Below are 27,139 nucleotides of genomic sequence, written 5' to 3'. Positions count from 1 at the left end.
CCAGAGCAGAAACATCAGTGGGGTACGGGGAATGTTTTGTAACAAATATGGATGGAAGTTGGGAGTGGCTCGGTCTGATTGAGGACGAGACACTTGGTTTGACCAGTTCTCATCTCCTGTGGAATCCTGTGCAGGTATATTTTTATTCTGGGACCAGTTTTTCCAGTTTTCCATTTTTGACTTTTCCTTCTCTCTGTGTACATTATAATGTGATCTTTGTTCTTCCTTTCGCAGTTGGATCTGGTTAGCGTAACCAAAGCACTGCTCTACAAATATTCTCAAAGAACGGCCCATTCGTGAAACAATCTGTTTTTTTTATTGTTGCTCACGTTTTCATGCGAACACAGAGCCACACAACACAAGAAACAGATTACAGTACTTAATCGTTAAGGTGAGAAAAAAAAACTTCAGCTGCAACAGAAGATTGCACCGTCACACACTCCTCCACACAGATTAATATCTGCCCGTTTTATTTTATTTTTTAATACAGTATCTGTAGATCTAAACATTCAAGTTACGCAAGTATTCGGATTTTCGTTCCGTCTGTCACAATCAGCTTAGCTATCACCCCAAAGCCCTTCACTGTAATAAACCTGGTTTCTACGGATAGCTCTTGAGAAGAACTTCATGTTAATCTAAGACACAGATGCCATCGGCCGCTGTCCTTTATAGAGGCAATGATATTGAACCTCCAGATCTTTCAGTAGTTTTCATACAGGAAGAGGGTTAAACCTATTAAACCCTGCTCCTCCAAACACACATGGAATGGGGTAGAAACTCAGTACAGCGTCGTCTCCAACTCGTCAAAGGTAATGCAAGTCAATAACGCTTACTTGTCCTTATATTCTGCTCTTTGTACGTGTTGGAAAAGTTAAGGAATTGTGACTCTAAAAGGATAGATTGTCAAGCAGTAGATTGAATTCCATTCCCTGTAAGTGCAGTGTGGTTACCTCCAGATCAAATAAATCACGAAAACTAAGGGAGGGAGGGAAATAAACGGCCCTCGAGGACTGGACTTTGGAATCCTGGAGCTAAAAGCGATAACATTCAGTGCACGTCCGAGTATCGGCTGACCCTCTTGAGACGGGTACCTGTCATCCTATTCCCTGTCTGACTGAAGGTGCTGTGCGTTAGTGAGCCAAGTCTGACAGGCACGGTCCGGTGGGGGGGTTGTGGGGGCCCGGCCGCCTTCACTCGCGTGGGACGTTGGGCGGGGGGATCTTGACGTCGGAGGGCTCCACGCCCCAGATCTCGCGGGCGTACTCGGAGATGGTGCGGTCGCTCGAGAACTTGCCCGAGGCCGCGATGTTCCTGATCACCTTCTTGGTCCACTCCTTCGGATTCTGAGGGGGAACGACATTGAGGTACACTCATTCAGTTACCTTACGATTTAACTAAACAGAAACAACATAAATACTCAATATGATAGTGTGACCGACTTAAAAGTAAGTAGTAAACTACTAATGAGTGCGCAGTGGCTGCAGCTGGTAACCCCAGATCGAAACCCTACCTTGTAGAGATCGCTGACCTTCTCCTGACAGCTGATGTAAGCTTCATAGTCGGCGAACACTTTGAATCTACGAAAGGACGAGAGAGCTGTGATCGGAGACTTTTTGGATGCAGTGGACATGCTTTAAATGTCCCCTGGGAATGGTGCCACCCTCCCCGTTCTCCCAGACTGCAGTTGGCCGACGCGCTTCACCTGTCGTGGTACAGGAGCATGTCGACCACGTCTTTGAACATGTCCGGCTCTCGGGGGGTGAAGAAGCCGCTGCTGATCTGGTCCATGACCTGCTGCAGCTCGGGGATGCGCTCGTAGTACTCCTTGGCGTTGTAGCTGAGGGTACACAGCAAGATTACACCGAGGCCGGGATTGAAGGACTAGCACAAACACGGGAACATCTGCATTTGTGTGCCTGAGATCTGTTACACACCATGCACCCAGTACATCTACATTACAACCCACAGTCACAGAGGAAATCAATGGCAGCCTTTCTCTGAACTTCATTATTAAGTAGTTCAATTAAGCAATTACTTCATTATCAATTAAATTCTTCTGACATTTATGGAGGGATGCTAATACTTCAGTCTGCAACTATATTTCATAATTCCTTTGGCTACGTTAACTAAGTGCTATAGACTTGCATGTGACTCCATCTACTGGTGCCAATTGGTCACTACAACACCCTGACGCCTGCTCTCACCCTCTCCTGTCCATGGCCTCCACGTCCTCCACCCTCATGCCGAAGATGAACAGGTTCTCCTCGCCCGCCTCTTCCGCCATCTCCACATTGGCCCCGTCCATGGTCCCGATGGTCAGGGCACCGTTCAGCATGAACTTCATGTTCCCGGTGCCGGAGGCCTCTGTGCCGGCGGTGGAGATCTGCTCCGAGAGGTCGGCCGCGGGGACCACTGCCACACACGGGCCAGACAGGGACACAAGGCACTCACAATCGTGTCCTTCCCAGAATTCAGCTCCGCCCCGCCTCGCAGGGTAGAGCTTCACTCAAGCACAGCACCTCCCATTCCCTCATTTTCAACATGTTTCACGGGTAAACCTCTCCACAAGATGGGTTTGCATTGTGTAACTTTGTACTACGCCTTCTTCATTCAGAGCTGACTTGAACAAAAATGGCAGCCACACAAATCAGTAAATAAACATTTGTAGTGCATATCTGTTGGCTCAATGTTATGAAATATATGCAAAAAAACAGGGTTTGGGTTTGGGTTTGGGCACAGGATCTGTAATCAATTACTTTGTCAGTGTGGGCCTCTATTTTGTCTTCATAGCTGCGACTGCCAGGTGGCGTCCCTACCTTTCTCAGCCAGAGACACTCTGTAGTTCTCCAGGTAGATGACCTTGAGGCGATCTCCCACCACGGGGTCGTTGTTGACCACCTCTCCCACTGAGGTAATCAGCTTGATAATCATCTTGGCCATGTGGTAGCCAGGAGCTGCCTGGAAACCAACATAAAGCAACATGATATAGTCAACATACATTATATATATATATATATATATATATATATATATATATATATATATATATATCACACACACATCACTTTATTTTTCAGGTTGCACTGCCATTTGGAGCCAAAGCAGCAAAATATTGTTTTATTATTTTATTAAAAACAACAAAAAAGGCTTTTTACCTTTCCTCCAATCATTATAGTTCTTGGAGTGAAATTCTTGTTGGGATCCTTCCTAATACCTACATGAAAACCACAAACACACAACCAAAAAATAAACACGGCAAGAGATTTGTCTAACAATACAGAAGTACAATTATACAAGTTTTGTTGTCATTGTGTAGAACAACACACAGCCTCTACATTCATTGTTTTCCTACATATCTGTGTAAACAGTATAAAACCACCCGTGTAACTGTGTCTTCATTTTTGGGGGTTGCTTTTCAACTGAAACAAAATCGATATGAAAGGTCTTACGGTTATAGAAGGTGATGATGTGCAGAAGGTTCAGAAGCTGCCTCTTGTACTCGTGGATTCTCTTGACTTGGATGTCGAAGATCGAGTCGGGGTTGATTTTCACTTTGTACTCCTTCTCTAAGTAAGCCGCGAATTTTAACTTGTTCTCCTAAAAAAAGATAAAAACGCAACGTGACACTGGGGTTAGTTCCTTTAAAGCTGCCCTGTGATAAAGGCCTTTGAAGAGACCACTGTAATTGAATCTGTCACCCAGAGGACACAACCAGCCCCTAAGGTGACAGCCACACTTGTTTTGAGAGACTCCTGTCCTTCAGTCCTTTATTGCTTTATAATTAGGGACATTTAGTTAAACCCAGGCTTTGACTCAGTACACTGGGAATAAGAGCATTAGATCGTGGCTGCTGGCTAAGACCCTGTATAGCATAAGAATATTAAGACCAGAGCCCGACCGATACAGGTTTTTTGGGTCCAATACTGATACCGATAATTGGGAAGCTAAATTTCCCGATTACCGATATAACTGCCGATATTTACTTTCTTTCTGTTAGCATGCAAAACAGACATTTTCTAGCATGCATCCCTCAAATCTCTCCCTGTCAGAGAAATTGTCAAATATGCTATGAAGGCAGGATTTTTACATTTTACATTATAAACTTAACACTCATTTTCATCATAAATAAAAACCACAAATCAAACATTGTAAAAAATAATTAAATACATTAGAATAAGGTAGAATAAAGGAAAAATATTCTATAAAGGAAAATGTTCTATACATTAGAACAAAGAATAAGATAGTGTTAAGTGCTGGTTTGGCTTATATTAGCATTTAGCACATGTCAGGTTCTCTCAGGTTCAGTCCTGCTCAGTGCTCAACACTGCCGCTCACACAGGGGCAGTTATAGTGCAGCAGCACAGCTCAGCTGCATTTGCTTTATAAAAATGTACTTAAAAATGCCCTCTAAAGTGTAACTTATTTAATACATATGTTAAACATATTGCAGTATGAATCACAGCCAAAATATGATGTAGGATTTGAAAGTTTTATAAATATCTTGTATAGTTTCAGTTTTATCCATCATTGTCTTCACTCTCATTTTCTTTAGATGTTTTACTGTAATCTGAGCTTGCTTGTCATTTGGAGACAGTTAACATCTTCAGCAAACCTTTACTGTTTTTCTTTATTTTAATTCCGGAATATTGTGAATTTTGAAACGTAATTTAACTACAGTACTACAACAGCAAGAGGTCAATAACGGAGGAAGTGAAACAGCTAAAGGGCAAAAATTGAAGTATCTTGGAAAACTAACAAGATGTGGCAAATGTTCTAAATGAGTATTTCACAGAGGTTTTTACAAAAGAAAAAACAGATAAGATGCCACAGGTTAACAATCAGTCAAACCCTAAGAGAGATCAGGATAAATGAGGAGGAGGTACTAAAGGGACTAGCAGAATTAAAAACAAACAAATCGCCTGGGCCAGATGGTATATTTCCAACAGTACTTAAAGAAATGAGGGAAATTACTTATAGGCTGCTAACTCAAATATTCCACATGACACTTAGAACAGGGGATGTGCCAGCTGACTGGAAGACAGCAAATGTCAAACCAATCCACAAGAAAGAAGACAAAACTGAGCCAGGAAATTACAGACCAATCAGTCTCACCTGCATCACCTGTACAATGTTGGAAAAAATGATTAGACAGAAAATAGAGGAGCATCTTAATGAAAACCATATTCTTGGAGATAGTCAACATGGGTTTAGATGAGGCAGATCATGTCTTACTAATTTATTAGTTTTTTGAACACACAACTGCAGCTGTAGATCATGTGAAAGCATTTGATATGATATACTTAGATTTTCAAAAAGCTTTTGATAAGGTTCCACACCAAAGACTGATCCTCAAATTGGAAGCTGTAGGCATTCAGGGTAATGTAAGTAGATGGATTATGAACTGGTTGATGTCTAGGAAACAGAGGGTGTCGATTAGAGGAGTCGCTTCTAACTGGAGTGAGGTTGTTAGTGGAGTTCCACAGGGATCAGTACTAGGGCCTGTGCTTTTTCTAATCTATATTAATGATCTGGACTCTGGGATAGTTAGTAAACTTGTCAAATTTGCAGATAGGTAAAATAGGTGGCTCAGCTGATACAATCTCGGCAGCACAGGCTATTCAGAGGGACTTAGATAATATTCAGTTGTGGGCCGACACCTGGCAGATGAAATTCAATGTGAACAAGTGCAAGGTAATACATGCAGGTAACAAAAATGTCCACTATAATTACACTATGGGAGGAATTGAACTAGATGAAGTAATGCATGAGAAAGTGAGGAGTCCACGTAGACTCCTAGGTCTTTCTCCATCCAAACAATGTGGGGAAGCAATAAAAAAGGCAAACACAAAGCTAGGGTATATTGTCAAAGGTGTAGAATTGAGAACAAGGGCAGTAATGTTCAGACTGTACAACGCACTAGTTAGAGCTCATCTGGATACTGTGGACAGTTCTGGGCTCCACACTTCAAGAAAGATATCGCTGCTCTAGAGGCAGTTCAGAGGAGAGCAACCAGACTTATTCCAGGTCTGAAGGGAATGTCCTACTGAGAAACTGAGGACCTGAACCTTTTCACCCTGGAACAGAAGAGACTACGTGGGGACTTGTTCCAAGTCTTCAAAATCATGAAGGGCATCGACCACATCAAACCAGAGGAGCTTTTCCAGATCAGCAGGGACACTCGCACCCGGGACACAAATGGAAATTGGGCTTCAAGGCATTCAAGACAGAAAACAGGAGACAATTCTTCACACAGAGAGGCGTCACAATCTGAACAAACTCCCCAGCGATGAGGCTGAAGAGACAATTTGGGAACATTCAAAAACAGACTGGATAGGATCCTTGATCATTTAGTTATTAATGGACACCAAACGAGCACAATGGGGTGAATGGCCACCTCTCTTTTGGACACATTATATTCTTATATTTTCAGTAAAATTGTGCCTATATGCCATAGTATACGGTAATCTCCAGTCATGACAAAAATAAACACTAATCAAAACCATGGATACTCAAATGCAGTGCAGCTGTCCAAACACTTTGTATCGGTTATGAGGGTTTTAGTAAAACACATTTATTGGTTGATGAGCCCCGTGTTTCTCAGTGGGGTGTTGGTCTTATTTATTGTCTGAAGTCTCACGAAGGATGGCACATATTTTGTTCTTGGATCCATTCATTTATTTTCTATATCTTGTTATTCCAAGCTTATATCTTTCCAAGCTCCTCTGTGTTGTCTGCAGTTTCTGTGACATTTTTGTATGCAGTGTCCAGGTTTCAGACTATAAGTGAGCACTGGTCGTATGCATTGATGAAAGGAAATTATTTCCTTTCAAGAGCTGTTTCTTTAAAATGCACTACTTTCCATTTTGATTATTCCATAAATGTCTCCATCTGCGCTGATTTGTTGTTCAAGGTAGACACATTTTGAGTGCTTCACGTAACCTTTGATCTCCTTAATTTCTTCTTAGATTTAACAAAGCTGTTGACTAAAGGTTGACTAAACAGATCAATGAAAATGTATTAGTTCTGAAATAATAAAGAAGTTATGTGTATTATCTGTACGTTTTGTTTATTAATCATGTATTGTTTGAAAGCTATAAAAAGTTTTCACCTTAAATAAATCCAGTCATTATCCAGTTTGAGTATCTGACAAAAGTTTGGAATACCAATGTTCAATTGAAATACTGTGTGAATATATTTGTTTTAATGACCCAAGCCATCATCTAAAGCAGCAGGAACATATAGACCATTATTTCTTAGCAAACAAATGCATAAATCATGTATACATTTCACAATAAAATATGAAAAAGACCCAAAAAACATCCAGATTCATAAGTTGAATGAAAAATAACTTCAGAATGACAACGAAAATAACATATGAAGAAGATATGCATCTTCATCTTCATCACTGCGGGCGCTGTAAACCACGCCCCCCACTACACTGATATCGTCACAGTGTGACGTCACAGTGGTCTCCCCAACGCAATCTTAGTTTATAAGTGACGGAGTGACCAGACAATCAGAGAGCATCCACCGACTGACACGTTTGCATCTTCGGTTCATCTACTGTCATCTAACGATTACCAATGGGTATCAATAACTCAAAGCATGCGGTGAGTTTTTCCTCCATCTCGAGTCTTTTTCTCCCGTGATGGATGAATGAATGAATGGATGAATGAATGAATGACTCAATCGCTGTTTCTGCCGTGTCTCAGGCCGGCGGCGACTCGGCGCTGCTGGCGCTCCTGGCCTGCACTCGGTGCTCCGGCGTCGTGGCGCCGCCCATGCTGCAGTGCCGGGACGGGCACCTCCTCTGCGCCCGCTGCCGCCAGGGGTGGAGGTGCGGCCGGAGCCGGGGAAGCTGCCCCACCTGCCGCGGCCCCCCGAAGCCCCCACTGAGGAACATCGCACTGGAGCAGGTGGCGTCGACACTGGGCCTGAACTCCGAGGTAAAAGCGCTAATATCGCTCAGTAATGAATTAATTGATAGGTGCCGACATGTTCTAATCATATATTTAAATCATGATTATAGAATCATTTGATATTACCGATCTATGTATTATAATGTCATTGATAAATCATTTAACAATATCTGCAACTGTCCCGCTATAATCACATGACGTCTATATGCGCCGCCGCTGCCTTGTCTCGCCTCAGCGCACAGACCTCTGGGACTTCAGCGCTAACAGTGGCGCACAGTGCGCACTCCGCCGCAGGGAGCAGGGAAGAGCAAACGGCTCCACTAGGCTCCTTCACTCGCTCCCTAATTGGGGGAAAGGGGGATTGGGACACCCCTTATGATGGCCACAGTGCAAGGACAGGGATCGAGGGAACAAGTGTGCGATTTGGGACGCAGCGTGATCTGCGGCTCTGCACTGTGTGCGCTACTCAATCAGGCTGGCTGGACAGATTCATGCTCAATTAAAATCAAAAGCATCACATTCATATCTGTGTACGATGCACGACAGGAGCTGCTCTGCTCTTATATAACTGTGTTGTATTATAAACACAGACACTAGTGTGACTGCAGTGAGTCATGTGAGGTTATGGTGCGGGGTATTATGAGGTGAGGTTTAAAAATACTGATAGAGGCCATGGATGTATTCTGTGTGATAAATACACATATAAGTATCCCAGGCTCTTCCCAGCCATACAGTTTTGATGTGATTAGAGCTGCACGCAGAATTATTATTATTGGTCAAATGAATTGTATACAGGTGATTTGTTCAATCCTAAATTAACTGGTATATTTTTAACAGATTATTGTGTATGTTTCTGTTTTAGGTGTGCGTTTACTAATAAACTGTTAGTACTGATGTTTCATAATACAAACTGTATGCGTTTTTGAGGTGTTGCTTTTTTGTGCTAAATCTGTGTCCCTGTGCACTGCTAGTTGCCCCTGCCTGTACATGCACTAAACCAGTGGTTCCTCCATTCCTCCGTTATCGGATGTGTTTATAAGTGTTTTTTTGCCTGCGTTGTATCAGTCCTGCAGCGCTGCAGACGCCGACATCATTGCGGCCCACAGGGAGGAGCTGGCGCACCTGTTCGAGTGCCCCGTGTGCTTTCAGTACCTGAGGGCGCCCATGATTCAGTGCCACGCCGGACACCTGGTGTGTAACATGTGCCTGCCCAGGGTGACCAGCTGTCCGTACTGCCGGGGGCCACTGAAGCCGTACTGCAGGAACATCGCGATGGAGAAGCTTGCCGCGATGTTTACCTTTCCCTCCGAGGTGAGTCCCCCCCCCGTGACCCTACGACCCCGGAAACCACAACGATCCCCCAAACCAGTCCTGCAGGACCCCCTGTCCTGCTGTATTTTGTTCCAACTGAGATCTTAATTGCTTAATTGCATGCTTAATTTAACTACACATGCAATACAAGGCTCAATTATGTAATTAAGGGCGAACTATCTAAACAAACTGTCCCCACCCCCCCAACACACAGCACTGACAGACACACACACATGACACCCTGCAGTCCCTTCCTCAGCACAGTCCAGTTCGCTGCAGTACCAACTGTGTCAGTGTGTTACCAAGTGTGTTAATGATCCTGGGCTGTTGTCGTGAGGGTGTGTTGCTGCCCTCTGCCAGTGAGCTTTGTGTTCATGTGCTCTGTGTGTATTCATGCATTATATGTGTGTTCATTGACTTTCCAGTCTGACTCCCTGGATGGCAGCATCACTGCAGTTGGCGAAGAGGGCGGTTCAGGGCGGGAGGACACTGTGGCTCCCATCCCAGCGCCCATCCCGGCGCCCATCCCGGCGCCCATCCCCGCGCCCAGCCCGGCGCCCAGCCCGGCGCCCAGCCCCGCTCCCAGCCCGGCTCCCAGCCCCGCTCCCAGCCCCGCTCCCAGCCCCGCTCCCAGCCCCGCTCCCAGCCCGGCTCCCAGCCCGGCTCCCAGCCCGGCTCCCAGCCCGGCGCCCAGCCCGGCTCCCAGCCCGGCTCCCAGCTCCCAGTCCTTGTCACTGATGCGTCGCCAGGACCTCCACAGACCCGGCCCAGAGCTGCGCGGCCCTGACAGCGGTGCCCAGGCCAGCAGCAGCCCAGAGCATCTCCCAGCATCTCCCGAGGTGCCGGCTGCGGGCAGAAACCCCTCTGGGTGGCAGAGGGTCCGCGGCTTCTTCTCGCGGATCCCGGCCGCCATCTCTGCTCGGCTACGCCAGGTGAGGGGGCGGTGCGCATGAGCCCCCGGGCCCCGGACTCAGGCCTGTCTGTCGTTTGTCCCAGGTGAGTTTTTCGGCTGCAACCTTTTAATGCTGCTATCAAGTCATGTGGATCGACTGAAGTCTGTCAATAGTGATTCATATAATTGGTTGTGGTAGTTTTGTCACTTCCAATTGTGAATTGTGTACTGTATTGAGAAGTAATGCAACACATAATTTTGTATAACGTAATGTATTTTATATGTATAAGTGTGTAGTCATAGATGTGTGTGTGTGTGTGTGTTAGTGTGTGCGTGTGCGTGTGAGAGAGAGAGAGAGTCTGTGAACTTAAACTCGATAGTTCCTGACCTGTGGAAACACATAATCGTTTTTGTTTATGTGTTTGACAATTCGTTAGTTTTAATATCTGACTTTTGCCTGGAAGTCTCTGAGGAGTCGAAGATTAGTTCTGAGAAAACCCCAAGATTGTAACTCAGATTAACTCAGTCAATGAAAGTTTTTCTTCTAACAGGGCGGTTCAATTAAATGTCTTCAGCTGCTGAAGCCACCTTGTCTTAAAGTCAAGGAACAGTTAAAGGGATGTCTTTTCTTTCTTAAAGGGGAATGTCTAATGAAATTGGGCCACAATGCTAGGATGTTTTTGTGCTTTAAATCCAGGTAAGAGGCCAGCTGTCGGGATGTCATTGACCCCCGAGCTGACCAGTGAGGAAGATGTGGATGCTGCCAGTGACCCCAGGTAGGTTAGGAGACCCAAGTCTCGCCAGCGCAGGTGGAACAGGCCGGTCGAGGCTGGAGACCCCCTGTCTGCCCCTCCCAGGCTGTCCAGAGTCTCTCACTGGAGACGCGCCTCTGAAGCAAAACCTGGGCATCCAGAGTGCAGCCCGCTCGGGGCCAGCTTGCACGGTAAGTGTGCGCCATCTGTGTCGGTTCCAATGTCAGAACATTGTAATCAAATGGTGCATATGGGGATCCGGAGGCAGCGAAAGGGTGGGTTTCTCCTCAGGTGGCCACCATCGGTTCCGTGATGAGTGCAGGATTGTCCGGCTGGTGGCGGCCAAGAGAAGCTGAGAGCGGAGCCCAAGCGCGCGAGAGCCCTGAGAGAGAGAGGGAACTCGAGAGGTGTTTAAAACCGAAGGCCTCCGTCAGACGCCATGAGAGGAAGAGACCAATTAGAGTCCACAGTCTAATTGCAGAAGATGAGGAGAAAAACCAAAACACTCAGGACACGAACTGAACCCAGATCCTCCATTCAGGCAGGGCAGTGTGTGAGAGACTCCACAGCCTTGACTGCTGATGCCACCCCATCTGGTGGGGAAGACTAAACTCCCTCACAAGGAGAATCCCCCCCCAGGGGTTGAAAAGCCCGCCAGCGGTGGGAACACAGCACTTGTCAAACCTCCAGCACAAGACGGGACAAGGCCTCAAAGTTTGTAAATAAATGTGTGGAACCACAGAGTTTGCTGCTGGAGTCTTTTTCTTCAATGCAGAGCTGTTTGTATTCATGAGTGAGTCGCGCTCAGGGGCAGCGTGGAATCAAACATCACCATCGATGCTCTAGAAACCTGCCATCAATCTGCGGCTGCGTCCTCACGCCTCGGGTGTGGCAGAAAAGAAGAACAAAGTATATTTTTGGGACGCAACCAAATTATAAAGTGGGGAAAAAGACAGCAAGACAAAGAAGCTGATATTGATGGAACTGTAGAAACTGGCAGACGACTTGTGACCTGAATTGGCAAACTTGTAAAGCCATTGTTCTGCAAAGGGAACATTTGTTGTTTCAGCATTAATTGTCCATTAATAACTAAGTGATCAAGGATCCTATCCAGCCTATTTTTGAATGTTCCCAAATTGTCTCTTCAGCCACATTGCTGGGGAGTTTGTTCAGATTGTGACGCCTCTCTGTGTGAAGAAGTGTCTCCTGTTTTCTGTCTTGAATGCCTTGAAGCCCAATTTCCATTTGTGTCCCCGGGTGCGTGTGTCCCTGCTGATCTGGAAAAGCTCCTCTGGTTTGATGTATTCAAATGGGCTTTTGGTTAACTCTGGCTCCAGGTAAAACCCAAATAAATAAATAAGTTGTTTCTTGGTAATGAGATAACTGTTAAATGCTTAGTTCCCAGAGGTTGACTAAATTGATCAATGAAAATGTATTAGTTCTGAAATAATAAAGAAGTTTTGTGCATTATCTGTATGTTTTGTGAATTAATCTTGCATTATTTGAAAGCTATAAAGTTTTCACATTAAATAAATGTTGTCATTATTAGGGGTGTGACTGAGCCGACAGAAATCCGCATCCATCGAATGCGGATTTTAAAGCATTAAATTAGTCGAATGTAGATGCGAATGCGGAGGCGGATGTAGCGGAATTAGCTGTAGGTTGAGGGTTTTAGTAAAACACATGTTTATTGGTTGATGAGCCCCGTGTTTCTCAGTGGAGTGTTTGTCTTATTTATTGCCTGAAGTCTCACAAAGGATTTTATGGTAATTTGAAAAAAATGTGTAGCCAATAGTTTGAGAAAATATATCGGTGCATTATTGGTGGAATATGTGCTAGGGATGTGACGGAGCTGACAAATGTATAAGGAGGCGGATGTAGCGTAATTAGTTTAGGTTGAGGGGCAGTTTGTATTTGCCAGTATTACTGTAAAATCAGTTTGCTACAGTTTTTATTTAAACAAAATGAAATATTTAACACATTTTATTTAAATGCTGTAAATGTGAAACAGAGCTGAAAAAACATCAGCTCACATTCCTAAAATTGAATGTAATGGAGTACTTGCATTACTATTATTTCACTGTTCAAACTAACAATAGCATGAGTCTTCAGACATTTTGAATTACCTGTTCAGATGCAAAAGTTACAATTCAACCTAGTTTCTTAAGTTTCTTAAATTACACTACATGTCACAAAGCCGCTACAAGCCGCTGCGTTTTGTTAGGCAGTAGCTGCTGTGATGAGCATCACAGGGGGGTGACATGCAGGGGTTAACTGTGAAGTGATGATGTGCGGGCACGTTGGGCATCAGTTACGTGGTCAAGAACAAATGTCCAGAGAAGGACAGGGTCAAACCCAAGTACTCAAGTATATTATGTAAAAATGAGGAGAAACAAGAAAGCACGCCAATTCCAAATATAAACAGTATTAATATCTTATACAGAGGTGCTTTGTTTTTGTTGGTACCATTACAGTTCATTGAAATAATGCTTCATTCCTCCTGAAAAGTGATGAAATTAAAAGCTGTTGCATCATGTATACTCGCATGCCCATTGCTCATTCTACAAAGATATTCTAAAATGGCCTGGACACATTTGTTGGTACCCCTTAGAAAAGATAATAAAGAATTGGATTATAGTGATTTTCCAAATGAATTTGTTTCTTGAATTAGTATCACACATGTCTCCAATCTTGTAATCAGTCATTCAGCCTATTTAAATGGAGGAAAGTGGTCACTGTGCCGTTTGGTATCATTGTGTGCACCACACTGAACATGGACCAGAGAAAGCAAAGGAGAGAGTAGTCTGAGGAGATCAGCAAGACAATAATAGACAAGCATGGTCAAGGTAAAGGCTACAAGACCATCTCCAAGCAGCTTGATGCTCCTGTGACAACAGCTACAAATATTATTAAGAAGTTCAAGGTCCATAGAACTGTAGCCAACCTCCCTGGGCGGCTGCAAGAGGAACATTGACCCCACATTGAACAGGACAGTGCGGATGGCAGAAAAAAGAACCAAGGATAACTGCCAAAGAGATACAAGCTGAACTCTAGATACTTTACATCGTGTTGTAATCCTACCTTTAAAACACTGGTACAATGCCGCAAGACACAGCTACCGGTTTAATTTGAACAAGCCCCTTTCTACTGACCATCTCTACCCTGCAAACCTCACCTGTTTCACTTTGGCGATGTCCCGAATGAAGGCTTCATCATCGACGAAGTCCAGCAGCTTGTTCAGCTGGTACAGGTCAGTGAGAAAGTCTTCTCCGATTTTCTATGGAACAAAGATGGAAACGTTTGATTTGACACAACATGCAACATAGATTTCTAAAGCCTGACAGAAGCATGACAATTGATATGACTAATCGAGATCTAAGCACAGCATCCTGTCACCTGGGGCTTCCGAGATTCTTTAGTAAAACACAGTGAGATAAAATCGACACAACCAAGACTCTGCTGTTTTAGGCAACTAGAACCCCCCGGGTTGTGAGGGAGGAAGGCAGTTTGTACCTCAGCGATGATGTCTGCCAGGCCCGGGTTACACAGCAGCAGCCAGCGGCGGGGGGTTATCCCGTTGGTCTTGTTCTGGAACTTGTCAGGCTCCACGTCGCAGAAATCCTTAAAACTGGACACAAACATACCCGTTCATAATTAATGCAATGCAAACTGCAGCAAAAGATTTATTAAAAAAAGAGTGCGGTCAGACACAATATTCTAGAATATTCCACAAGATTGCGTGTTGGCGTCATGTTGAATGCCCCGTGCTGATTGGCTGAAATGGGGGGAGGGACTCACACGGTGGTCTTGACGATCTCGGAGTGAATCCTGGCCACGCCGTTGACAGCGTGAGAGCCCACCACACACAGGTGCGCCATGTTGATCCTCTTGGGGTCTCCCTCCTCGATCAGGGACATCCTCCTCAGGCGATCCCAATCTCCCGGGTATACGGCAGAGATTTTCTACTCCGCACAGGACAGCCAGGTTCCAGTTAACATTAAAACAAAACAAAACAAAAGCAGTGGTTAGCATTTCTGCTCACTTAAATACAACTGTTTGTTCTCAACTGTTGTCCTGATATCCCACTGCAGGGGAAGTAAAATACCCCAGACCTTCCAATCCATTTCAATCCAACGCAGGTGTTTTTTTTACAACCAGTTCCTGAATTACACAACACCACGTTTCGCGACTCAATCAAACGACTGAAGCCGAAGGGAAAGCCAAAACTGCGGGCTGCTCACGTCCAGGTGTCGGCGGTTGATCTCGTAGATGATCTCCAGGTGTCTGGGCAGGAGCTTCTCGAACATGTAGACGGGCCAGCGCTCCAGGGCCTCAGGCAGCACCGTGTGGTTGGTGTAGGCACAGGTCTGTACTGTCACTTCCCAGGCCTGTAGGGACAATGCCAATTACAGCCAATGCCAATTCACAGCGTTCATCTTCTCCTGCTGTACAGGCTTTAAGACAGTAAAGACAACTTGTCTGGATATAAACAGGCAACCTACTGCCCTTGTGGGTATACAGTAGTGAAATAAGTTGTGTTTTTTGTTTTCTAAATCTATGGCTCTCACAATCTCCTGCAATGTGCCGTACCTTTTCCCAGTCCAGCTTCTCAATATCCAACAGAATTCTCATGAGCTCCGGGATGGCCAGGGCCGGGTGGGTGTCGTTCAGTTGGATAGCCACCTACAATAAAGACATGTGAGAGACTGCCTCCAGAAGCTTCCTACTCAAAACATAATTACCCCTGCGTCCGGCCAGTATCAAGAATCGCTTCATCGAGTGCAGGGTTGTAGTGAAAACATTACATTGAAGTGTTTGCATTAGAAAAGAAACAGAAGTTCAGTTTTCAAAGGAAATAGCAGAAATGGAAATGGAGTTGTTGGGACACCTGGCTGGGTAAGGCCTCTCCTCCAGGTGGGTCCGACAGGGTGAAACAGACAACTCTGGACACAGGGGAAACACCCTGCAGTTCTAGGGCCACTCGCCTTTTCTGGGAAGGTTTCGAAGGACGTCCGGACAGGGTCTCGGCAGCCGAACCTGGATGACTTGAAGCGGCGGACAATGTCCTGGAGCGTGGCGGCCACCACGAAGTACTCCTGCTTCAGCCGCAGCTCCTTCCCTTCAAAGAACTGAACACCCCGGCACAGTTACTCCCTGACGCATTTTGCAACTTATGACACTTTTGTTATCTGATTCACAAGCCTTTTTTGAAGTAAGTTTGACATCATATTTTGAGTGTCACTCAGTGGCTGGATAACACAAACGTATCAAAGCGAAAAGCAATATCTAGCCTCGAGTTTGTTCTTTGATAGTGCGGCTTCAGGCGTGTGTTTTGGGTTTTTGCATATGACTCAATTGCAAATAGAATTTTAACATGATGTTTACATGAAGCAAACAGAAAGTGCGTATTTGCTTTCTGAAGTCCCAGCCCCGGAGTGCAGCCCTGAATCTAACCTAAGTCTTCTTAATAGGCTTCACTGAGAACTGGTGGATTTAAGTTAAGCTTAACAGCCGAATAACCAAACCTGATGCATGTCCTCCTTGCTTCCCAGCTCTATTGCTGCAGTGGTATTTATTTATTTGATAAATACATGCATACATCTCAGTGAGGTGGGTTCCTGTGCGTATAAGCTCAATATGTTCTTGGGAATGATTCAGATTGCTCCTAGTTGTTTCTTGACAGGTGTCTCACATTAATCCACCATACAGCAGACTCCATTTAAACTGTCTTAGTCCTGGAGACACACTGCTGGCTGCACACCACTAAGTCTTTGATCTCCTTATTTGGGAATGCTTCTCGTCTGTGACCTTGTGAATCTCACGTACTCATATTGTATGAGAGTGTGAAGCCGGTATAGTCTAAAGCACTCATTTCTGTTAGGTCAGGGGAGGGATGACACATTGTATTATCTTGATAAGGTGCTTGGCACAACAACACTAAAAATCAGACAAGCTAGACAAACCAAATACCTCACATTCAATTTGTATACCTCTTATTTAGCTGAAATATGTGTTTATTATTTTCTGTTTGGTATTAAACTGGGTGTATGTACTACTAATGGATAATGTATCGACTTCTTGTTTAATTTTTGTAACATTGCGCATAAAATGCAAGGTTAAAAATGCACACACAGGTTTTTATTAATAAATTCTTATACCTTCTATAATAAGATTAACTTTGACCTTTTTCTTCTTAAGAGTGTGTGGGAGATTAAATACAGGTCTGAACCTGTTCTCATAAAGAAAGGGCACTAGGAAATAATGAGGTCTTTAATCTTCCTCTGCTTTTGGCCTGTGTTTGATGATAAGTTGAAGTTTATTACAACTGATGAAAGTTGTTTAATGCAGCTTAAGCTCAGTGTTTTCGAGTGAGGGTTTCTGTGGGGGGGTGTGGAAACCTCATACACGCAACCATTGACCGCTCTGATTTCCATATATTCCACTGATCAACGGAGAAGTACAACCATTCACATCCTGCGTCTCTGGCACTCACGTTGTCATTGGGGTACAGGACTCGAGAAATGTTCTCCGCCAGATTCCTGTCCAGCACGGCCTGGATGTAATCGCCCACATTGACTGCAAACAAGAAAAAAAAAACAGAAACCCACCATGAACAATCACAGCAGTGAATGTGCAGCTTGTGGAACTGAACGGTGGATATACCACTACTGTATAAACTGCACAAAGACCTCCAAAGTACAGGGCAGAACTAAACACCCTTCCTTAGTCGCCCCACTGTGTATCCAATGGTTACACTGGCAAGATACCACGAAAAGCTACGCCTCAGATTGCACAAGTGCCTCCACACGGTCCACTTGATATTCTAAACAGCTCCTTACAGAAGAAACATTCCTCCTTCGCCAAATACACCCATTAGTCTTGGCCAAACTGCAGTGAACCGGACATTAGTGCAATATTCTTGTCATGTGCTGCTGAAGCGGGGGGGGCACAAGTTAGAAATAGCACAATGCACAATTAAGTCCCGATACAAAAACGCACAAACAAATGGAAAATGATGCATGTTCCTTATATCCCAAAAAGGATAAAAACTAGAATTTCGCATAGTTGTCTAACTAGCTGTCTAAGCACCGCACTCTCAGGTTAAGTGTTGCTGTTATAGACAGTTGGAGCCATTGTGCTAAAATGTTCTTTTTTTAAAGAGTACATTTACTAAAAGAGTAAATTAACATACAGTCTGGTAGTTTAGACCTGTGCAGCTTTGATGGCAAACTAGACAACATTAAAGTTTTAAGTTTGATGCTTCCTTCATACATTTTGAAAGTGAGGCTCTAAGGCTCAGCTCTTAGGGTCATGTCTCTGCTTTATCACGTGTCTCATCCATCCTCAGACCACTATCTACAAAATGTACACACAGCGGCTGAGCAGAAACCTGCTGCATGTGCTACCGAAACCAGACTGTGGTCTTTACCGTCAGCGGCAATGCCTTATCAAACCAACAGGCCTCTTTCTGTGCAACATTATTCTTGTGACTCTGCACGGTAGGACACAGATATCGATGGGCTCTGCTGTTTCTAATCTCCAATCACAGGGTGACGTGGAAAGTACAGGAAACGATACTCGATTGTTTCTAAATAAAACACCAAATGTCTTTCTGTCCTTTCCATGTCATTTTCATTCGGTTGCCATTGAAACGTGAACCGATGAAGCACTTACACTCCTGGAGGTTGAAATCATTGGGCGCCTTGGCAGACCAGAGCCTCATGGTGTTGACAGTGTTGTTCTTGTACCCAGGCACGGGGGTGTCATAGGGCATGGCGAGGATGATCTGTAGGAGGGGAAACACACACTCAGTGCCCATGGGATAAAGAGAATGAATGTTACATTTGATACTGTGGGACAAAGTCACCATGACCGTAAGAGAGAACTGGATCCAGCTGGTTAAAATCTTGTAAGCAGCTACTCGAACAGCAGTTCACAGTTCATATAGCCACAGCTCACAGCGAGTGCTTACCTGAGTGTCCACCCATTTCGCCCCCTCCGCGGTGTTCTCCACTCTTCCATAGAAATGCACCGGCAGCATGTACTCAGGGCGGGCCTTCTCCCAGGGATTCCCATAGCGCAGCCAATCGTCTGCTTCCTCCACCTGAGCCAGAGACACTACCGTTAGGAACTGAAGTTGTACCGTGAAGAGTCGAAAATCACCCAGAGAGAGATGCACAGTCAATCAAAAATAATTGATTACGAACAGCTACACAGAAGAGGCAATCTCAAGAACAGTCTTAGAGAAGTTATGAATCCAGGCACTTTCATGCAAACCAGACAGGAGAGAAAGATAACAGGGCCCACATGTGTGTCCCGTGATGAGTGGAAGTTATTTTTCTGCTTGACAACTCATTAGGGACAACTATATATGGTCAAACTGGGGTAAAATAAAGGTATTTGTAGTGTTTTACATTAGGGGGGCTTGTATGATGTATCAGACACAAACTGCTAGTAAAAACTGGTTCTTATCAGATGCCATACTTCAGGGTATCAGGGTTGAACTATAGCACAGTACTGTATTCACAGTAAACACTCTGGCAAACAAAACTTTGGATGCTGTACCTTGCTATTACAGCTTTAAACTTTTTTCACGTCGGAAACTTTTTATTTCTGTTGCCTAAACAAAACAAACTAAATAAAGTAGATTACATACTTATAAAAAAATCTGTGTTATTTGAAGAGCAAAAATAAATGGATTAAAAACCCCTCGACGAGCGCGTCCAACCCAAGCATTAAAGTCTGCACTGAACGGGCGGGTTGACTACAGTGAACATGGCAGCTGTCCAGCAAGTGGGGGCCTAATATGGAACCACTGACTGAGTGCAAATGCCATTCTGCACTCGGTTTGCACTCTTGTCCCAATTCCACCAGCACTTACTTGCCAGCCGTTAGTGATTTTTTGGTTGAAAATACCAAACTCGTATCGGATTCCATATCCGTAGGCTGCCAGGCCCAGAGACGCCATGGAGTCCAAGAAGCAAGCTTTACAAAAAAACACACATAAAAAAACAAGGAATTAAATCGAATGAGAAACTGTTGGATGTCAGATTGAATGTATAAGTGTAAGTAGTTTCATTTACAGTATGCTGTTTGTAGCTTGAGGTTTACACTAGGCTTTTGCTGAAACCACCACCCATGTGATTAAAGATCATGGAGGCTGTTTTCAGAATCAGTCATCCCTATACCTTAACACTAGATCTGAACCTAACAGTAAAAGTCCCTCACTATTGATATCTTTCATTTCAGAGCAATCCAACTGGCATTGTGAGTTTGTGCGTCTTTGGGACCACACAGTGGCCGTAGCCCTGAACAATGGCACAATGGCTGTATTTATTAAATATAAAGACACACACTAAAGACTGTAACATGAGGATGCGCAAAACAAAAGGATCTTGGATGGATCATGTTGTCAACATTTCCTCTCTGAAGGGAAACATCTGACAGACCCTGCTTTGCCGGGTGTTCGGTACAACGGATGCAATCGATACTTCAGTGATAAACTGACAAGGTCGTCATTAAACTCTCATGTGCCACCAATCCTTCACAGTGACCTTAAATAACCCCTGAAGAAGCCCGTGGCACATGACAACAACAAAGCTGGCTGGCATTTTTGATTTTTGAGTATATTTTTCAATATTTGAGTGTCTCCTCTACTCTGGGGACAAGAAGTACATTTTCTTATGTATTTTGTGAAATGCACAATAGTCGGATGCTAAGAGACTTGTCAGGTAAGAAACCGTGTTTGTTTGTGCCTTTTTTTAATTGAGTAACGTTACCTGCCAGACGTCCCAGCCCTCCATTGCCCAAACCAGCATCTTCTTCAATCTCCTCCAACTCTTCAAGATCCAGTCCCAGCTGGATATTGACAGAGAAAGAAGAAAGCACGGGAAAAATTAGGAGATTAGAGAAAAGCAGAGAGAGAGAGAGAGAGAGACGCACATCAACATTTGAGCTAGACCGCAGTCATTTGAAAGACAAATACATGAAAACAGAAATTACTCTTGCTTGCCCCACCCAACACCCCACTCACTGCACTTACAAACACACAATTGCAGAGCACTACACAATGTATTAACTGGCATATGAACAGACCCCGAAAGCCTGCAGCCAAGATAGTACTCCCAGTTTTCTCTCTGATAGGAATTTGCCTGTAAGCGCTTTGAGGCTGCATTGTACAAATACAAAAGAGCACATCTTCCGGTTATTTGAAAATACACTTAAGTCAATAGGCTGCCCTGAAACTTTCTCCACACATTTGCATAAAAGGTTTGGTATCTAAGCAACTGTAGACACCGAGCTCTATTCTGTAGCAGCAACTAAAACACATTTCCTTCTCCAGCCATTAGTTTCACGTTTAATCTATTAACACTTCAGACAGTGCTGCTAAAATACTAATCATTGCCTTCAGTGTAGCAGGTTATCAAAAGCAGGATTGCATATTCAACATGGTTGATGCATGCTGATATTGCAAAGTATACACTCACCTAAAGGATTATTAGGAACACCATACTAATACTGTGTTTGACCCCCTTTCGCCTTCAGAACTGCCTTAATTCTACGTGGCATTGATTCAACAAGGTGCTGAAAGCATTCTTTAGAAATGTTGGCCCATATTGATAGGATAGCATCTTGCAGTTGATGGAGATTTGTGGGATGCACATCCAGGGCACGAAGCTCCCGTTCCACCACATCCCAAAGATGCTCTATTGGGTTGAGATCTGGTGACTGTGGGGGCCAGTTTAGTACAGTGAACTCATTGTCATGTTCAAGAAACCAATTTGAAATTATTCGACCTTTGTGACATGGTGCCTTATCCTGCTGGAAGTAGCCATCAGAGGATGGGTACATGGTGGTCATAAAGGGATGGACATGGTCAGAAACAATGCTCAGGTAGGCCGTGGCATTTAAACGATGCCCAATTGGCACTAAGGGGCCTAAAGTGTGCCAAGAAAACATCCCCCACACCATTACACCACCACCACCAGCCTGCACAGTGGTAACAAGGCATGATGGATCCATGTTCTCATTCTGTTTACGCCAAATTCTGACTCTACCATCTGAATGTCTCAACAGAAATCGAGACTCATCAGACCAGGCAACATTTTTCCAGTCTTCAACTGTCCAATTTTGGTGAGCTTGTGCAAATTGTAGCCTCTTTTTCCTATTTGTAGTGGAGATGAGTGGTACCCGGTGGGGTCTTCTGCTGTTGTAGCCCATCCGCCTCAAGGTTGTACGTGTTGTGGCTTCACAAATGCTTTGCTGTATACCTCGGTTGTAACGAGTGGTTATTTCAGTCAAAGTTGCTCTTCTATCAGCTTGAATCAGTCGGCCCATTCTCCTCTGACCTCTAGCATCAACAAGGCATTTTCGCCCACAGGACTGCCGCATACTGGATGTTTTTCCCTTTTCACACCATTCTTTGTAAACCCTAGAAATGGTTGTGCGTGAAAATCCCAGTAACTGAGCAGATTGTGAAATACTCAGACCGGCCCGTCTGGCACCAACAACCATGCCACGCTCAAAATTGCTTAAATCACCTTTCTTTCCCATTCAGACATTCAGTTTGGAGTTCAGGAGATTGTCTTGACCAGGACCACACCCCTAAATGCATTGAAGCAACTGCCATGTGATTGGTTGGTTAGATAATTGCATTAATGAGAAATTGAACAGGTGTTCCTAATAATCCTTTAGGTGAGTGTATATGCTATAACTATATAAAATAAACACAGGTTTCATAAATGATCGATTATAAATAATAATAATATTCCAATATGTCATTGCATGTGACTAGTGTCAGGTATTGGGTCAGCTTGGCAGACAAAGAGGTATTGTATCTCGGCCTGTTCTGGAGAAAGTCTACACTCATAACGTCTCCAATAACATGAATTTCTAAAAGACAGAAATAACTTCATAGCTTTGTGTTGCGTTCTGCAGAGTATTACAGCTATCAGAGCCGGCCCAGTGGTTAGTGGAAACAATGACTGAGAGCAAATGGTATGTCCGTCCCACATACTGGCCCTCAAGTGCAAGTGCTGATTAGGGTCCTTCAGAAAATTGTGAAAGGGCACCTTAATCTGCGTGAATAATTTAAAACGCACAAAAGGGCCTTGTACGCCTACAACACATGAGGAGGCATACTAAAAAATGTATTAAGTGTAATGTAAAAAGATACTTACCTTTGTATCGCCAGGGTAAACAGTTTCTCAAAGGGAAGTTTACTCTCTGGCTAAAGACTTGGCCATTTACCTCATGACTACAATGTTTTGGTATTGAAAGACCTGGGATCTATGCATCCCAGATACATACAGGAAAAAGAAACCATTTTAAAATCCAGTGCTAGGAAACAGTAGTCAATCTTTTTAGGTGACCCATCTAACAAAGAGTGCAGGGCAGCTTGTGGCACATGGGGGCTAAAGAAGTACGCCGCAGGGCAGCTGACCTGATAGATGGCTTCATCGCAGGCGTTCTGCAGGCCGAGGTTTATCATGGTATTCTGCAGGGTGCGGCCCATGTAGAACTCCAGAGACAGGTAGTGGATTCTCTGAAAGAGAGCACAGGAACCAATCAGAACGCAGGGAAGGTTATAAATAAGAGGTCACATGGGTCATCGTGCCCCTTAGTATTCGGTCAGAAATTTCAACTGCACAACTGTTTGTGTAAAGACGTGTCTCCTATCCACCCAGTCACTAACTGAAATTGATCTTCCTGCTAGCACCAGTAGCTGTTTCAGATGTAGGCAGGGGAGGATTTCCTTCATGAAATTAGCCAGGAGAAAGGATAAGATAATGAATACCAGATGTTTATTTTTTATTGTGCTCTGGACAGCCTCACAATGGAGGGCTTTCTACACAGAACAGATAACCGGGTGATGGCAGTGTGAAAACCAACCCCTTTTCTCCCAGCATACCCTGCTCTACAAGTGTGGTGTCTTTTTTTATACCACAAACACTTCACTTAACTGATGTATTTTCCATTCACCAGAATATCCTCCTCTTCATTTTAAACAATATACAATAAAAGGATTATTTTCCATTAAACAAAGATCTATATAAATCGTGATCTGCAGTTCTGGAGAACCAGACTATGACAGAAAATAAAGTTTTTATTATGACATGAAAATCACAATGGATCCTATCATTTTATTTATTAAAGCACCACATTAGCTCTATGGCCAAAGCCTTTTCTAAGTAGAGCACAGATATCCACCTTTTCCAACAGTACAGAGTGGACTTTCTCTCAGACTTTGTGATAGAGAAGCAATGCAGGGCAGGCTATTTAGAAACAGACCACGGCCTATTTGCGTTATGCACTATCAATCTGTCTACAGTAAATGTTGAAATCCCTCCCCTTAAACAGTTTTGCACACACTGAACCTGTACAACTAATACACCCCGGAGTCTCAGTCTTTATCCTCTGAAACAACTCAATGCTGTAGTGTTCAGTCGAAGATCTATAATAATAATTTGTCAAGTTTTTGGGCCAAAAAAGAAGAAATATGTTCGATTTCATTATCCCTTGGTTTAATTTGATCTACCTTTCCCAGATCCATAACCTCATTAAAGCAGTCTCTCTACTAAGCCATTCCCTGAGCATGTCCCACTGGGACCGATCTCTATGTCTAGCCCAGCTGAAAAAACACGACTCAGAAATTTCCACTTGCAAGCGAGAAAGAAGCGGTTTTGTCTGAATCTGGCAAGACATTAAACGAAACAACGTTTTACAGAGACATCGGCTCACCAGCTTTCTCAGCCGAATATTAATGAATGCATCATGATTCATGTTTATTCAGTACTGACTGAGTTCCCGTGTTTTGGTTTGGGTGTCAACCTTATTTCTCCTTTTTTTAACATTGTTTTCTGTAAACAAATGATGGAATCAATTATAAGGCACCTATATTACGGGATGCATTTGACATTTCTCACTGCCGTCTTAAAAATAGTGGTAACAACAAGCTAGGAGTCTATTTTCATGACCTTGTATTGGCAGCATGAAGGAATTGCTAAGAAATCATTACATATTGTTCAGTCATATTGACTTTGGTACTGCTTAGATGTCGCACACAGCAATACAAGCCCCAGCTCTGGTCAGTGACTTGTCACAAAGCACAAAGGTTCAGGGCCTGGACTAACTAAGAGTTGCAAAGCGCAACTTGCAGGTTCTGTTCTCCGCTGGTTTTGCCTGCCACGGGCTGCGGCTGTGATCGTTATACACAAGGACAGCAGTGTGTTGGGTTAATAGGTAAGAGTTCTTGGCTGCACTGTCACCTCTGGTTAGCTCCCACAGAGGCATGTCAAAGCCCCCGCTTTCTATTGTGATTGACACTGGAAGCATTAACCTAAACACTGCCTTATAACAGTAATGAGTAATGAGGTTTTAAGCAGGGAGGATTAAAGTGCAAGAATAGTTACAGGAAGGTCTGTATATACACTATCATCTAAAACATTTAAAGAGATGTATTATTATTATTATCATTTATCTATTAACTATTGTCTGTGTTATCTATTATCTATCTCATTCAGCAACACAGTTGGATTTTGTGTAGATCTAAAGTAATGTCTTGAGCTATGGCCATACGTTTGAAATGCCCGTTGGTTGTAGACTTTGGCCTCACAAAAATCATTGCAAGCCTCCTATCGTTACCATGGCCTTCTCTCAGGGACACTGCCGTTAATATATTATAAGTTTGGGGAGCTCAGCCGCTGCCGTCGTGTCATCTTTTGCTTTTGTGCTAGTCCTGAAAATGAAAACCACACAGGATCCTGACAACATGGTTTAGACATAAACAGAAATGTTTTATTAGGGGGTACATTCAATATTAGTTCAGTATGATCTACAACACACAGTATGTGCCTAACAACAATGGCTTTACCCAAGGACAAGGAAAAAAGCAGCCATGATGCCTTCCTCCTAACAATACCATCTCTAAGAAGACTTGTTTTGTCTGTTCAGTGACTTCTATTTGTCATCATGTTACAAAACTAGTACTGTTGAAACACCTATGGTAATCAGACAAACTAGACCTTTTTTAATGTACCAGCATAAATAAGAGCACAGTGGTGTAACAACGCATTTCTGCAACTCATGGGACACCATATCCCCTGTACAGCATATAAACCTCAGACCCCCTTCACAAGGTGCTGTCACACTTCTGTTGATCAGACAGACCTTAGGATAGCTGACAAGTGACAGTCTTGGCTGCACACAGCATTAGCTGGGATTAGCAAGATTATCCAACATCAGAGTAATGAACAGCCCAAACCTGCCAGTCAGTATCTCACACACACTCCCACCACTGCTTAATATGAGAACTGAGGAGGACATATCCACGTATGGGTCATTCAGTGGATTTTCATGCTTGCTTGATAGCATTGACTGCATTTTTATATGAATATGTGATCTGAAAGGTTTCCTCTAATGTATTTGGTTTGTACGTGAGAATAATAACAAAATAAATACATTGTGATGTATGAAATATATCCCCCCTTGCAAATGTATGAGTTATAATATTATTATAGTACCATGTATGCTAAAAATGTTAAGAACACGTTATTTGATACGACATTTGTTTTGCAGGAGCATGCATAGCGCTGTAATCCTGTCGTCTTGCGCTTCTGTGCAATAATAATAATAAAAAAAACATGCAATTGACATCTGTTGCATTCGTCCAATATCTTGCAATGTGAACACTTTGCATGCACCACATGAATTAAGTTGCAAAGTACATTATGCATACAGCACACATACAACCTTTAAAGTTAACTTCCTGTATTTCTCGCAACGGCAAGTTTACCTTGGGATCTTTCTCATAGTAATACTGCTGAGTGCGGATCCACCGCCCCACCAGGTGGTCCCTGACGGTGTGCGCCAGGGCGAAGTAGTAATCCCGGGGGGTCGCCACATTGCGGTCCTTCACCAGGGTGAAGTGGAGGTGCCGGTTGAAGCTCTTCTTGATCTCGGCGACGTCTCCCAACCCGGCGATGCCCCTCACGCTGATCTGCTTTCTTTTCTCGGTGTCTGTCAGTGGCGTGGCCATGGCTGCACAATAGAGACTTTTTGCTTAAACTGAGGTTGGTTTGTTGTGTGACTGAGGAGAGAGGCGCTGGATGCTCGGCTCAGCCCGGCACTGTGGCTGTGAGGACAGGGAGCCGCATTGGTGGAGCGGCAACACGGCAACACACCGCTGACGTCAGGCCGGCCTCTCCCTCTCCCTCTCCCTCTCTCTCTCTCTCTCTCTCTCTCTCTCTCTCTCTCTCTCTCTCTCT

The 27,139-nt window shown here is 44.0% G+C and overlaps 2 protein-coding genes across 2 annotated transcripts; one reads left to right on the top strand and one right to left on the bottom strand.

Moving 5' to 3' along the window:
- Positions 1–293: 293 nt before the first annotated feature.
- Positions 294–27,064, bottom strand: pygb (phosphorylase, glycogen; brain). The gene is made up of 20 exons (XM_066697070.1): positions 26,668–27,064; positions 23,317–23,418; positions 20,654–20,732; positions 19,756–19,859; positions 18,847–18,978; positions 18,549–18,660; positions 17,368–17,450; positions 15,860–16,003; positions 15,465–15,557; positions 15,116–15,262; positions 14,673–14,836; positions 14,388–14,502; positions 14,050–14,151; positions 3,450–3,597; positions 3,156–3,214; positions 2,817–2,958; positions 2,205–2,412; positions 1,703–1,837; positions 1,511–1,577; positions 294–1,343 (listed from the first exon to the last, which is right to left on the bottom strand). The coding sequence occupies exons 1-20, from the start codon at positions 26,908–26,910 to the stop codon at positions 1,191–1,193; spliced, it is 2,532 nt and encodes an 843-aa protein (XP_066553167.1). The 5' UTR covers positions 26,911–27,064; the 3' UTR covers positions 294–1,190.
- Positions 7,677–10,017, top strand: LOC136719125 (E3 ubiquitin-protein ligase siah2-like). The gene is made up of 4 exons (XM_066696968.1): positions 7,677–7,946; positions 8,985–9,230; positions 9,656–9,796; positions 9,841–10,017. Exons 1-4 carry the CDS (start codon positions 7,677–7,679, stop codon positions 10,015–10,017), a joined length of 834 nt encoding a protein of 277 aa, XP_066553065.1.
- Positions 27,065–27,139: the final 75 nt, after the last annotated feature.

Source organism: Amia ocellicauda, chromosome 23, assembly GCF_036373705.1.
Source record: "Amia ocellicauda isolate fAmiCal2 chromosome 23, fAmiCal2.hap1, whole genome shotgun sequence".
NCBI lineage: Eukaryota > Metazoa > Chordata > Actinopteri > Amiiformes > Amiidae > Amia > Amia ocellicauda.
Note: the sequence above shows the minus strand (reverse complement) of the source record. Positions and strands in the feature narration are given on the sequence as shown.